This window comes from Apis cerana, linkage group LG8 (genome assembly GCF_029169275.1).
Source record: "Apis cerana isolate GH-2021 linkage group LG8, AcerK_1.0, whole genome shotgun sequence".
Lineage (NCBI taxonomy): Eukaryota > Metazoa > Arthropoda > Insecta > Hymenoptera > Apidae > Apis > Apis cerana.
Window position 1 is genome coordinate 6210292 of NC_083859.1, and position 15160 is coordinate 6225451.

The following is a 15160-nucleotide window of genomic DNA, read 5'->3' on the forward strand; positions in this document are numbered from 1 at the left end:
CTTTGATACGAAGTATCGAAAGGAGGTTCAAAATACGAGGCATGCGTAGATGATACATGTATGGTTCGTTGGTTTCTATCGTCAAGGCGCATGTACCAAATCTTCGAAATGCATATATTCCAACTAGTTTATTTTACTCACGTACACTATAATTTATCCTAATTTATCGAGATTTTCCAGACAAAAGAAAACACGTGTGTGATTAATACCTAACATGATAAATTGTGTAACAATTTTGCGTTATAGTGGCACAAACGCGTTGTACCAATCGGTATATAAGGGTGAATCTTCTTCGGGGTTGGTTTAGATGTGTTCTAACTGGCGTTCGTCACGTGATTCTCTTTGCAATGCTTGTGATGGAATAATGTTAAAGCATCTAGGAACGAATCTTTTTCACTAATAATCTTTAATCGCGAAAATCTCACTTCATTTCTTAATAAAATTAAATCATGTTAATCGAATGTAACGTTTTCGTATTGTTAAAATAATAATCATAATAAAAAAAGAATGGAGAAGAATCTGTACAAACAGGTGTTGTATGTGAGCGCAAAGTTTCTAATAATCGCAGTGATTTCTCAAACATTGGGTTCGGTTAACGTGTCACCAGGTAAGATTAAAGTATTTGATTAATTCTTAAAGTTTATATTAATAAGAATATATATTATTATATATGAAAATTTGATCTAGAATTTTTTTATTATTACAAATTATTGTTAATCTATCATCAAATTAAAATATAAGAAAAAAATATAAAATGGTAAAAAAAAATTAAAACATCGCAAAGAAAATATTATTAAAATCACACATTCTTTTTTGTGATTTTCTTTTTTTTTTTCGTATCGCGAACAATTGCTTATATAAATTATTCATTGAAATTATATGAAATTATTCATACTTTCTGTGCGATTTAATTCAACGGCTGACATAGCAACGATTTATTCTACTCGTTTGACTCTCGATTCAATTTCCGCTAAATATGATGACATGTCACGTGTCTCCTTTGAATGTTATATTGATTTTATAATAATTATTTTTCATAATCTTATATAAATGATCATATCTTACAAATTGGTTTTCCCTTTTCTTATTTATCCAGACAATTATGAATATCCTCTGAAGGTTTACAACGTCGGTGTTCTTATGGCTTCCCATTTGAACAGTCCTTTCGATCTCGAGAGATGCGGGCCAGCCGTGGATCTGGCCTTGACCGAGGTAAACGATTTCTTAAGCATCCACAACGTGAAATTGCGCAAGGTTCAAGAAAGGTAAGGTGAATTAAGAAAATTTTTTATCTCTTCTCCTTTATTCCCGATATATTTTATAGGAGAAGGAAAAGTGATAAGATCTTTAATAAAATAAATTATACGACTTGTTGAAAATTGAAACGTTAAATGTTGTCACTATCATTTATTACGAATCATTTTTTTAATATAAATATAAATTTTTGGATAAAATTGCAAATTTGATGCGTTCTATTTTACGTTTACTTCGTTTTCTAAAAAAAAATGCATTTTCAACCATTGTTATTTTTTATTTGAATAAAAAAAAAAGAAAAAAAAGTAAACGTTCTAGATTGCGCGAACGCGTGACTATGTGTAAACTGACTCACTTTTGACCACGTGTTTCCATTCCTTCCATATCATTACATTAATCCAATTGGACTGTTTTGCACAAACAGAGTTTTCTCGAAAAACAAACTTTTGACGATCAAATTCATTTGATCGCACGATCACGATTTTCATAAAACGAGAATAGCCGCTTGAGAGATTCGAATGAGATCGAAAAAGCAATTTAATTTAAACATATATAATAATTTGAAAGCATAAAAAAATTCTAAATATATGCATTATCAAAAACATTGGTATAAGATTACCAGTAGTATGAAAATTAACGAAAAGTAGAAATTCTTAATATCAATGATGCCAAATACAAAGAATGTAGAACATCGGATTGGACAACATATTATTTAAATACCAAATAACTTATATACTTACCAATCAAATATCAAATTTTCGGAATGGAAAGCAAAATTAAAACACAATTTTACAAACGAATTTTCACTTTTAGCAAAGACGTAGAATTAGAATAATCGGAGAGAATTGATAAATCCGCATTACGATTCGTTAATTCGAAGGGAACGAAAGGGAAGGATCACCGAACGTGATAATTTGTCCAGGATCGGCCAGTATCCAATCATTGCCCCATTCAACGTCACCGATTAAATCTATCATTATTCCTCGTCGTTCCTTACACTTGGAATGACACTGCAACTCCGCCAACCCCTAACAATTATCAATCATCCGACGAGTATACCTACGTTTCGAAAGTTCCATGGGTTCTCTCGTATCTGCATCCCCCCATATAAACATCACAACGATTTCGATCGTTTTTCTCTTATCCCCGAGCCCCAGGTAATTCGATCTGTTTGGAACACGATCACGTTGGAACACGATCATCCATCAACTCATTTACTCTCCTTCCTTTTCCCACTATTGTTCGATTTTTACAACCATTGTGTCCGCTTCCTTTTTTATTCTAACGTTAGGTTACGATAGAATTGCGTTGTGGAAAACCGTTCCACGGGGAAATATCTACTAAAAGATTGTCGATAAATAATAGGTCGTCATATTAAAGAGGATCTTTTTCTTTTTCTTCTATCTCATGTATGAAGAATAAGAGAGAAAAAATAATCATAATTTTTTTATTCGAAATTATATCAAGATTATTTATCAAGATTATTTTCGATATTCAGGATGTATCAGGTTTTTCCAGTCAAATTATGTCAACTGTGTAGAATGATATCACGTTCAAAATTTGATACAAAAATTAGAATAAAGATAAAAAAATATTATATATGCTGTCTATCTGTAAAAATAAAAAAAAAATATAATAATTTATAGTTATCCATCGTGCAGCGGAGCCGCAGCACCAGGTTTGGCGGCCGACATGCACTTCCGGGACAATGTGATCGCTTTTATCGGTCCAGCTTGTGCTTTCGCTCTTGAACCCGTGGCACGACTTGCTGCTTATTGGAATATTCCTATAATTACCGGAATGGGTGATCAAGTAGTGTTTATTTTCATTTAATCTTTCAATTAATCCTCAATTGTTTATTTCATAATAAATTGAAAAAAATATAAAAGAGTTTTTAATTATAATAATATTAATTATAATAATGTTAATACAGTTTCTTAATAATAAATATCACACAGTTGACAGAATCATTATATTAATTTCTTACATTATATCTTAATTTAAAGTACAAAAAAATTGAATTTCTGAAACAACTTCCAATATATATATATATATATATATGTGTGTGTATGTATAAATAGAAAATGTATATGAATACTTTTAAAAATCTCAAATTTTTTTTCTTGATCTATATAAATTTAATTTTTGAACGCGACATTACGTAGTACTATTTAATCATATTTTATAATGTAATTTACATATTTTAAAATTTTAATTTAATCTCATATTATGTCAATAGATGATAATTAGATTATTTTCGAACAATTAAGCCGCCATCAGAAGGGGAATTATCTGTAACATCGGGCATTCTCGGAAGAATCAATAAATGGAGAAACGAAAGCTCGGTAAAAAAAGATTTTAATCTCTCTTTCTACGTTCATTACTTTAATTGACTGTGTTATTCGTTTAATTATAGCATGGAGCGTACGCATTCGGTTGGAAAAGAATGCGAGATGCTTCTTATGATATTTTATTCTTATTTATGATTCTCTTAGTAATTAATCGTATGCTCCTTGTTATTCGGAATAAAATAAAATACATATAAAATAAAAAAATAAAAGAGATTATCTATTGCTCTAAAAATTATATGGAATAGAATTTCAATATTTATTTTTTTTTCTTTAAGGGAATATTTAAAGACAAGAGCAAGTATCGAACATTAACAAGAATGTCCTATTGTCAATGTCGACTTCGATTGGTATTCTCTAGTATTTTTAAAGAATTTGGATGGTCCCATGTGGCGTTAATATTGGACAGATCAGATTTGTTCTCGTGGACAGTTGGAAAAAATTTGGAATATGGTTTGAGAAAAGAGGGATTGTTAAAATTTGTGAGAGAACTAGATGGAAATTTTGAAGATGAGTCGTACCATTTTTACTTACGCGATGCTAGTATGTATGCAAGAGGTAAATGTCCTAAAATTTATTTCAATTTTGTTGTCACTGATTTAATTATTTATCACTTTATTGTAAATGTATATAATAAATTTTATGTTGAATGTATCTTAAATTTTTTTTCAAATAAATTAACATTTTTTTTTATTTTTTATTGATATGCCATTTATTTTTCTGATAGTGTTGATTCTTAGCGTTCGAGGAACTCTGGTCAGGAAGTTCATGTTGGCTGCTCACGATTTGGAAATGACGAAGGGAGATTGGGCATTCCTTGATGTTGAAATATTTCAAGTAAAAATTTCTTTGTTTTTTTCTTTTTTTTTTTCATCGAATATATAGTGTAAGATTTATTTGAATTAAATTAAATTAGGAATTTAAAAAAATTCCATCTAAATTTAAATTTAAAAAACGTCACAGGTTACAGGATGTTTTTATTTAAATGCAAAATTAAATGCATCGACCAATAAAATATTTTATTTGAATATATATACAAATATTTTTAAATATAATATTTTCTTCATCTGTAAATTATTTATTTAATTAATTGTATTATTATATTATTTTATTACGTATTATTTAATATATAATATATTTATTGTTATTCAAAATTATAATTATATTTATTTACAAATATGAAAATTATCTTTTTTAAAAAAAAATCAGGGATCTTATTGGGGTGATCACGATTGGGAAGTTGGTGATGAGGACGATACCATTGCCAGAAAAGCCTATGAAGCATTGCTCAGAGTATCTCTTTTGCAACCAACAAGTCCAAGATTCCAAGACTTCGCCGACACTGTTCGTCAAAGAGCTCAAACAGATTATAATTATTCTTTCTCCGAAGGAGAAGAAGTAAATTTTCTTTCATCACTTTCTAGACATCAGATAAGCTTAAATTGAAGAAATTTTTTAATTTAATTATTAAACAAGACAAAATTGACAAAATTATTTGTTAAAATGATAAATTATTATTTGCATACATTAATATTAAATATTTGATGAACATTCATAAGTTTTAATAACCGTACTTCAATAATCTTAAAAAAATCTGTCCTTTTAAAGTTATTAAGATATTTATTAAATGACGCAAGAAAATAATATTTTGTATTCCAGGTGAATTTTTTTATCGGAGCTTTTTACGACGGTGTATATTTACTCGGAATAGCATTGAACGAAACTTTGACTGAGGGTGGAGATATCAGAGACGGTATATCGATAACAAGGAGAATGTGGGATCGAGACTTCATTGGTATTACAGGACACGTCAGGATCGACGACAATGGAGACCGCGACGCGGACTATAGTATCCTGGATTTAGATCCTATTACGGGAAGGTCAGCGTCAATTAAGCCAGCTATTCCTCTGATCTATTTGATCATGTTAATCAAGCCCCATTCTACTGGGCTATTCTGAGTATATTCATTCCTATGAAACCAATATCGTTCTACTCTAAATTCAAAACAGAATTTTGATATAATTAGATATTATGTTATGGATTCATATAGAAATAATATTAACACGAGATTTCAGGTTTGAGGTGGTGGCGCATTATTTAGGAGTAAATCGTGAATATAGTCCCGTAATTGGGAAGAAGATTCATTGGCCTGGAGGAAGAGAAGGTCCACCAGTGGATGTGCCCGAATGTGGATTTCTTGGGAATGATCCTGCATGCACGTCGACTGAAGCATATACTTTTGTCGCATATACTAGCTTGGCACTTGTTGTGTTCCTCCTTGTTGCTGTTACCGCAATTTGTGTACTATACAGGCTAGTTATTTTCTTATCATTTAAATTATAATAATTATATTTCATATGTACGAACTGATTTTTTTTAAATGTAAAATGATTATATAATATAACAAAATGGAATTGTGTATATAACTATGCATAATATGAAGACAATATTAGTATCATTAATATTTTATTTAAAAAAAAATAAAAATTAATAATTTTTAATTTCGTTATCAAAATTGATAAGAAATTTTTAACAAATATTAAATAAGAAATTATAGATTTTTATTGTAATAAATTTATGATTTTATTTGTAAAAATTATTGATTTGAAGATAGAAAATTTTTCTATAGACACTTAAGAGTATCAGCTGATCTGAACAACATGTCTTGGAGAATTAGACCAGAAGAATTACTTTTGGAAATAGGAAAACCTTTCTCTTCAAAAATTAATTTACACCAAGCGATTGCTGAGGTGAATTAAAAAAGTGTGTGAATAAAATTAAATAAAAAATACATATTAAAATCAATCCTACTTTTATAGAATTTCGGATTGGAACAACGTATTCGTCGAGGATCGCAATTTAGCGGTGGATCTTTACCTCCGACCACTGCATTCACAACTGTTGGAATTTACAAAGGAGAAAGAGTAGCTATAAAAAAAATTACTAAAAAGAAAGTGGTTGATGTCACAAAGAAATTATTATGGGAAATTAAACAAGTACGAGATGTTACTTCAGAAAACACTGTTAGGTAAAATAGTAATAAAATTTTGTAAATAAAAAAATATAATAATATTTATTATTATTATTATTATATTAAGTTATTATTTAATACAAATATAAAGCATAAAAATAAATTTCAGATTTATTGGTGCATGTTTTTGTTCTCCATCACCAACGGTTTTAATCTTGACAGAATATTGTCCTCGAGGTTCCTTGAAGGATGTATTGGAGAACGATGCCATTAAATTAGATTGGAATTTTCGAATGTCTTTGATCCACGATATTGTGAAGGTAGAGCAGGTGCAAAAATTATATCATGTTCATTTCATCCAATTATACAATATATATAATATTATACAGAGCATAAATTTTATACAATATAATTTTCAATTTGTTAAATCTCATTTTTAAAAATAAATTCTTAAAAAAATAAATAAATATATTATTTTATAAATAAAATTATTCATATAATTTTTAATCATTCTATGTAATTATATCTCTTTCTGTTTCATTGATATCGAGATAACATTTTATTATTATTATTATTATTATTATTATAATTATTATATTTATAAATACAAAGAAAAATTTATTTTTTGCAGGGAATGTCTTATCTTCATGCTAGTGAGGTTTCAGCTCATGGAAAACTTCGATCTTGTAACTGTCTGATCGATGGTCGCTTCGTTTTAAAAATTTCAGACTTTGGTCTTAAAACTCTTACTATTCCTTCTGATTTAATTATGGATGATAGTTATTATACTAGTATGTTAAAATAATTTAAAAAATAGATTAGGAATAAAATTAGTATAAGATTAAATTGGAATTTTAAATATTATAAATTTATTATATTTTTATTATTATATATTTGGCAGAATTACTTTGGATCGCTCCGGAACTTATACCATTAACTGTAACACCTGGCAGTGCAGCAACCCAAAAAGGGGATGTTTATAGTTTCGCGATCATTTTAGAAGAAATTGTAGTTCGTGGTGGCCCATATGAATCTGTGAAATCATTTATAACTTCTCAAGAGGTATTATAAAAGTTTTAAAATAATTTTAAACTATGTTATTCTTCTATTTATAATTAATGTTTGCTTGTTCTTTTATCTATTTGTTGTTCTATCTATTTATGATTAAATATTATGCTATGAAAATATTATTATAATTTTTTATATCTCACCAAGATTGTTAGCCGCGTCGCAGCATCAGAAACCCCACCATTCAGACCGGAAGTGGCACCAAAAGATTGTCCACCGGATATTTTATCCCTTATGGAAAAATGCTGGAATGAAATTCCAGAAGAACGACCAACATTTCATGCAATTCGTGAAACTATACGTGGCATTATGAAGTAAGCTTCAATTTTAATATCTTCTTTTAATATAAACTCTTTTTTTTATAAATAATAAATAATAAATTTATTAAATAATAAATTTTTTAAGTCAAGTATTATACATTTAAAACTAAATGCAATGAATTTGAAACCACTATCTTTCAGAGGTTACTGTGAAAATTTAATGGATGATTTATTAAGACGTATGGAACAATATGCAAATAATTTAGAAGCTCTCGTGGAAGAAAAAACAGAACAGTTAAGCTTAGAAAAAAGACGTAGTGAAGAACTTCTTTATCAAGTGCTTCCAAGGTAACTTTAACTATTTTCAGAGATTATTTTTTTTTTCCGATAATTTTTCTATAATTTATATATTTATTACTATTTATAATCAGACAAGTGGCTTGTCAACTGATGGCCGGAGAACTCGTTCAACCAGAGCAATTTGAGTGTGTGACAATTTATTTTAGTGATATAGTTGGCTTCACAGCTCTCTGTGCACAAAGTACACCAATGGAAGTTGTGGATTTTTTAAACGATCTTTATAGTACTTTTGATCGTATCATCGAATTTTATGACGTTTATAAGGTATTTCAATGTTATCTCAAAAACGAAACATGTGTGTATTATCAAAATTGAAACATGTGTTTCATAATTTTGATTGAAATTTATATATTTTATATGATTAAATTAAGGTGGAAACAATAGGAGACGCATATATGGTAGTATCTGGTTTGCCAGAAAGAAATGGCAATGAACATGCAAGGGAAATTGCTTTAATGGCTTTAGCAATTCTCGATTCTGTACGTTCTTTCACTATAATGCATAAACAAAATGCACAATTAAGTGTTAGAATTGGTGTACATAGTGGACCAGTCTGCGCGGGTGTAGTTGGGCAAAAAATGCCACATTATTGTCTTTTTGGTGACACAGTAAATACTGCATCGAGAATGGAATCTTCAGGTTTACGTAAGTCGTTTCAAAAAAATTAAAAAAAAAATGATATCCACTTCATGAAAAAATATATAATTATAAAAATAGATAGAGTCACGCGCGCATGTGCGTATGAATTCTAATTTTAAAAATTTTTGAATATTTTTATATGTACAATATATAGCACTACGTATACATATTTCTGATGCAACAAAATGTATATTGGATAAATTTGGAACATTTGATTTGGAACTCAGAGGCGAAGTGGAATTAAAGGGCAAAGGACAAGTCACTTCTCACTGGTTAAAGGGTTGCTCTGAACCAGATCCAAGACCACCGACACCGAAATATCGCAAACATAGTGTCAGTACACCAGAAAATAATTTAAATCCTTTAATTTTCCCACCTAATAATATAAATGGTCCAAAAACCAATAATAATACTTTCATTAATTTATCAGAATTACAACAAACCGTCTAATTTTTATAATTAAAAGTAAATATAAAAAATATATGTATTATTCTATAGTAAATGTTCTTATAATTTAAATATTAAACTAAAAAGTCATAATTATAATAAATTTATTTAATTTTTTTCTATTACAATATGTCAATTTTGAATGTTACATTAATAACATTTAATTTATAAGTAAATAGAAGAATCTGTAATAGCTTTTGTCGACAGGCATGTGCATTAAATTGTTCACTTTAGACAATATAATTATCCGAAATATGTAATATTTTTTCTCTATGTTCTCTGTATAATTGTTCTAATTATTAATATCGATGCAATTTAATACACTTGTCTAACAACAATGATTTACATAAAGCTCAAGTGAATTTTAGACAGTTAACAAAAAAAAATTTCTCAATAAAAATAAAAAAACAAAATTAAACATTCTACATTTTTCGAAAATTACATTTGCTATAACTGTGACATACTATTTGCGGTTTCAACGCAGTGTAACATTTTTCTGAATGTAATATGTGTATAGACTACAGTAGAATTAGCATCTTTGTTTTTATTGTTAAACACTACTAATAGTCGGTTATAAACCGTTGTGTGATCTATGTTCTTATCACTGTTAAATCTAAAAAGTTGTGTCAATTATAATTCATTCTTGATAAAATCTTGATAACAGCAATTGTTTTGTGGAACTACTTGGATGCCAAAAACATTATTAGTCTGAAATAATAAATATAGTATGAAAGTAGATTTTGTATATTAAAAATTTTTTTCTTCTTGGGAATTTCTTAAAAATTTATTACATATACGTATTATTTATTTTCTTACCTGAAACTAATAGCTCTTGCAGCAAGCAGTCTATTGCACTCTGCCGTATCAGGTAAAGGTAAAGGTAAATAAGGACTTTCGTTTTCTTGATCGGTGAATTCGAATTTATGTATTCTTGGTTGTACTTTCATATCTCCGAAAGGTCCTTTCAATATCAAATAATGAAGCGGTAATGGATACGTTGTTTTTGTTTTCAAAATTAACTGTAATATATTTAAAAGTATATTAAAAAATATATTAAAAAAATACTTTTACAGAATTTTTTTTATGTATGTTGTTTCTACATACTTGATAAGTCATATCTCTTTCTGAACTTTGTGTAGGATCACGTTGACTATTATTGATCCTAGCTTTTACAACCCATTGATTGTTAAACGCCGTAAAACGAGAAGTTTCATAAAATAATTTATGAACAAACTCGTCCGTGCGATATGGCTTCATTTGTAAATCTATAAAATACGAAATTCTACAGATAACTCGTATCCTTTATTTTCCATGCCTCTATTAAAATGATGAAAGAAGCAAAATCGAATAAAAAAGAATTTAATTTTTTAAATATTTCTAATGACATATAAAAATATTTATATAAATAATATTTTAATTCAGATAATTTTAATAAACATTGTTCCTGTTGCTGCTAAAGCAAAAGACAAAATAAAATATTTTTCGTAATATTTTTATCTAAACAAGATATTATAATAAGAATTTGAGAGCCTTAATACACGAGAAACAGATACAGACCGTTAAATGTGATTTTCTCGTAGGACAAAAGATCAAAGACATTGTCATACAGCCTACGTTCTTCAAGAGTACGAGCATCGATATCACGTAGAGCTTCCATGACATCTAGGCCCGAACGATGTGGATGTACACAATGTGCCTCGTGTTCTGGACGTTCGTGATTTGGTCCACGCCATGGACAACCGATTCTACTATATTTGCAACTTGATATTCTACGTATACATAAAAAAAATTAATATAACTTTATTTTTTTAATTCTATTTATTGATTTTAATTACCTTTCTTCACACATGGTCTCTTCATGACGTTCTAAGGAATTCCTTGGGAATTCCTTTGCACAATATTGACATTCTGCTGGCAATTCAGATACTGCTTTTTCAACTGCCAAATTTCGAGATGGAGATGTTCTGCTGATCTCGATTCTGCAGTTGGGACATGTTGCCATTTCATCTCTTAGCCTGGCATCTGCGAGGACATGAGTGAAGCAACCGGCACACATCAAGTGTCCATTTGTACACTGTGAACATTGTTGCAGCATGTATTACTAGTATTCTTAATTTTATACTTTTGTGAAGATAATCCTAACTTTGTTAATAATTTTATTTCCTGTTTTATTTATTACATAATTTATGTACAGCTATGTGCAAAATTTAATTTATTATTCTGATATAAATATTCTGATATTAAATATAAGAACTAATTTTTTTTATATAAATTACTTAATTTTTTATTTTGCACAAACTGTGATATTGTATTTTTAATATATATATATATGTACAACCCCTTATAAAAACATTAAGCAAACTAGAATAACAAAACTAATATCGTGTATATTACCATAATTTGATGTTTTTAAACCTGAAACACAAAATTGTAATAACACTATTAATAATTCAAGTAATCATATTGTGAGACCAGTAGGTTTAAAACAATATGAATATTGCTAAAAGCAATTGTCATTTAATGCTGCCAATATTGATAATAGAAAGGAAGAGAAAAGGATAATGATGCGTAGGATAAGTGAAAAAGGGTGTCATATGCGAAATAACTAACTAATAACCTTTAAGAATGTTTATTTTGTTCAATGCTTTTTAACTATACATGTTATACAGATTTTCTGGAAATACGCTTTCTCTCTCTCACTCTCACTCTCTCACTATTAATCATAATTGATAAACATCAGTTCCGCATGGATCTACAATAAAATTTTTTCCTAGTAACTAATATTTGGGTAGTATCTTCATTTCGATTACTTCTTACAATAAACATAATACTTTATAATTGGAAAAAATATTGTTATAATATATGCTATAAAACTATAAAGATTTGGTAACTTAAATAATTTTTTTTTCTTTGTTATCTTTATTTTCTTAATTGATTTTATAGAAATATCAAGAAAAATTAAATCTCAAATTGTGTATTATGTATAAAAATCAAATGTATTGTGTAATATTTCCGAGTTCACAAATGCATGAATACAACGTTCAATACCTGTATACCTTAGTAAAAATAAAAAGTACATTATGCGCTGAATAGCGCACTAAATAACTTACATGTATGCATTTTTTTGATGGGATAAACGCAACATTCTTCCCACTGTTTTACAGTTAATGAAAATAGTGAATGTAGAATATATTACATATATATATTTCCATCAATAGAATTGAAAGAAAACTAAGAACAAAATATAAATAGAGTACAGATAGAATGAAATGCTATAAATTTAATAACAGAGGATATTTTGTAAATAAACATTACTAAAAAATGGGATCATTGATTAGGCATGCATACATACAATAATTCTCTTTGATATAACTGTATGTTTGTCGCATGAGTTAAAAATTCGCCATAAATAGTAAGAATTATTTTACATGCATGCATAAATGTTTATCATAAATGTAATATCACCTTTACAATACAAATTATGTAAGAAAAAACACTTAGGCACTATGTTTGCTATAATATTAAATATTTTTTCAAATTCATTGCAAAAAATTATTTTGTAAAAGCATGTTGTATATGAGGATGTTTTTTCATCATAATTTACGTATTTAAATTTCATAAATATCTTTAATAATAAAATATAATATAATTTTATACTGTAATATTTATATATAGCAAAATTAAAGGCTGTTCTTCATACATCTGTTTTTTCAAATGTTGAATATCACTCCTATTAAGAAAAATATATAATTACCTACCTGTAATTATATTATTATTATCTTAAAAAAAAACAATGTTGATAAACATTTTTTAAGTTTTAATAATAATAAAAATAACTTAAACTTGTTTTAAATATTTATAAAATTGAAATTTAAAATAAAATTATCTGTATAATTATTAATAATTATTTTCCTGCAATATTAAAAAAATAAAATCTTATTGTAAGGATAAACTATTTAAAAATATTATAATCATTAAGAGAAAAGGTAAGAAAAATGGGCAGAGTGAGAGAGAAAGAATTTAACACAGAAACAAAGTAGTATTAAAGGCTGTTGGTAATTGATTATAAATCAACTCAACTGCAACATGAATGAAATCAGTAAAAAAAGTATATATTACAAAAACAAGTGAATGATAAACTATATAATAATAATAATTTTAAAATTTTCTATTCTTTTTTCCAAACATATTTTCTATCAAAATATATTTTCATTTTTGTGCTCTTTTTATTTTATTTTTGTAATTTAGATTGTATAAAAATTAAATAATAAAATATCTTATAATAAATCATCAAATAACATTATAAACTATATTCCACTACGATTGACGTAAATACTTTTTATATATGTATATGTATGTATATACTTGAATGAGTTTTATATATACTACTGAGAAATACAATCAAAAACAACAAAAGACTATTTCAGGTGAAATATCAACAAATTGTCACAGTGCATAATGTGCGATCAAAGATTAATAAAGAATAGGTATTCATTTCGTTTAGTTATATCCATACGTACGTATGATATATATATCGCAGCAAACGACGAAGTCACCCATCAGCCTCGGGTGAAAATGTCGGATGGAAAGAAACGACGTCGTTAGAAGAACGATCGTCAAGGCATGTTAAAGTCATAGAATATCGATCGATAAAACGTATATTTGTAAATTCATACCAACGAAATTTATAAACAACTTAGAAAATATTGAAAGAAAGATATAAGAAACTTACCTGATAAACGGCTGCCTTGGGTAAATCGAGACAAACTGCGCAGCAAAGGATGCCGCCCAAGCGGTGTTCCAATTTTTGCTCGGTTTTTCCATCGTTCCGTGACACTTTACGACGCTTTTTATCTGGTTCAAGAAAATCCTCTATTTTTTCAAGATCGTCGCGAATTGGAGTGGCCGTAGGGGCCTGCTCCGAAACGCTACTCGACGATGCAGCTTCGTTGTTCGGGTCCGCCATATTGATTGTTTTGATTTTTCCTCCGAACGAACGTGAGAAATGCGCAGATGTCAAACGCAGACCACGTAATAGTCTCCTAGATAGGGACAACACCGATCCGATACTTGTTCGTAATGTTATCGAATCGGTCGATGTCTCGTTCAAGGTTAAAAGCCAAAACATGTAAAAATTTTCATGATATTCAATTATTTTACTAATTAGTTTTACAAAAATAGAAAGAAATAGCTTTGTTTTTAAAATGGGACCCGCTAAAATAAACTGTTTCAATAAACCGTTCCTAGAATTTGTTACCATTTAGCATTTTTGCGATTGCTGTTTCGATACGATTTTTCAAACCTTATCATTTAGTCTTCTTATAAAGAAATAATTTGATTTCATTCGGATTAATTACTGCATACTGTTGATACGGCTTTATGATTGACGTTTCGAATATTTGAAAATTAGAAAATCGTAAATATCGAAAGGTATTTTCATCAATCTTCACTTAATTTCTTCTTAATAATGTATATAAGTGATAATGAATATGTAGTATAAATATTCAAAATATATGATAGAAATCTTAACAAAAAATATCATAACTTGACAAATATTTATTTCACAATTTAAATGATTAAATTTTATAAAATTAAAACAAAATTATTATTTTATTTCTTATCATTAACCTTTAAAAATATCATAAGTCAATATAAGTCAATCTAAATTTAAATATAATTTAAAAATTGAAATCACATTATTTTTAAATAAAATTAGTTATACATAAAATCTTAAAAATGTAAATTCAAAGTATTTTAGTGCAATTAAATATCTTTGTTATAAATATTTATTTACAAAAAATTGAGATATATA

The 15160-nt window shown here is 27.8% G+C and overlaps 2 protein-coding genes across 3 annotated transcripts; one reads left to right on the plus strand and one right to left on the minus strand.

The window, feature by feature from the left end:
- The first annotated feature begins 138 nt into the window (after nt 1–138).
- On the plus strand, nt 139–14611 carry LOC107992593 (atrial natriuretic peptide receptor 1). 2 transcript variants are annotated; one of them, XM_062078325.1, is made up of 19 exons: nt 139–607; nt 1097–1265; nt 2901–3066; nt 3525–3599; nt 3881–4160; nt 4330–4439; nt 4812–5000; nt 5262–5482; nt 5679–5915; nt 6233–6353; nt 6423–6631; nt 6744–6903; nt 7206–7365; nt 7476–7636; nt 7790–7956; nt 8104–8250; nt 8334–8526; nt 8634–8907; nt 9056–14611. In XM_062078325.1, exons 1-19 carry the CDS (start codon nt 508–510, stop codon nt 9349–9351), a joined length of 3435 nt encoding a protein of 1144 aa, XP_061934309.1. In that variant the 5' UTR covers nt 139–507; the 3' UTR covers nt 9352–14611. The 2 variants fall into 2 exon arrangements, with proteins under 2 accessions (XP_061934309.1, XP_028520026.1); XM_028664225.2 differs by having other exon boundaries at nt 6744–6894.
- On the minus strand, nt 9436–14887 carry LOC107992628 (zinc finger TRAF-type-containing protein 1 homolog). The gene is made up of 6 exons (XM_017048641.3): nt 14081–14887; nt 11184–11422; nt 10906–11117; nt 10453–10613; nt 10165–10367; nt 9436–10056 (listed from the first exon to the last, which is right to left on the minus strand). Exons 1-6 carry the CDS (start codon nt 14606–14608, stop codon nt 10029–10031), a joined length of 1371 nt encoding a protein of 456 aa, XP_016904130.1. The 5' UTR covers nt 14609–14887; the 3' UTR covers nt 9436–10028.
- Between the last annotated feature and the right edge of the window lie 273 nt (nt 14888–15160).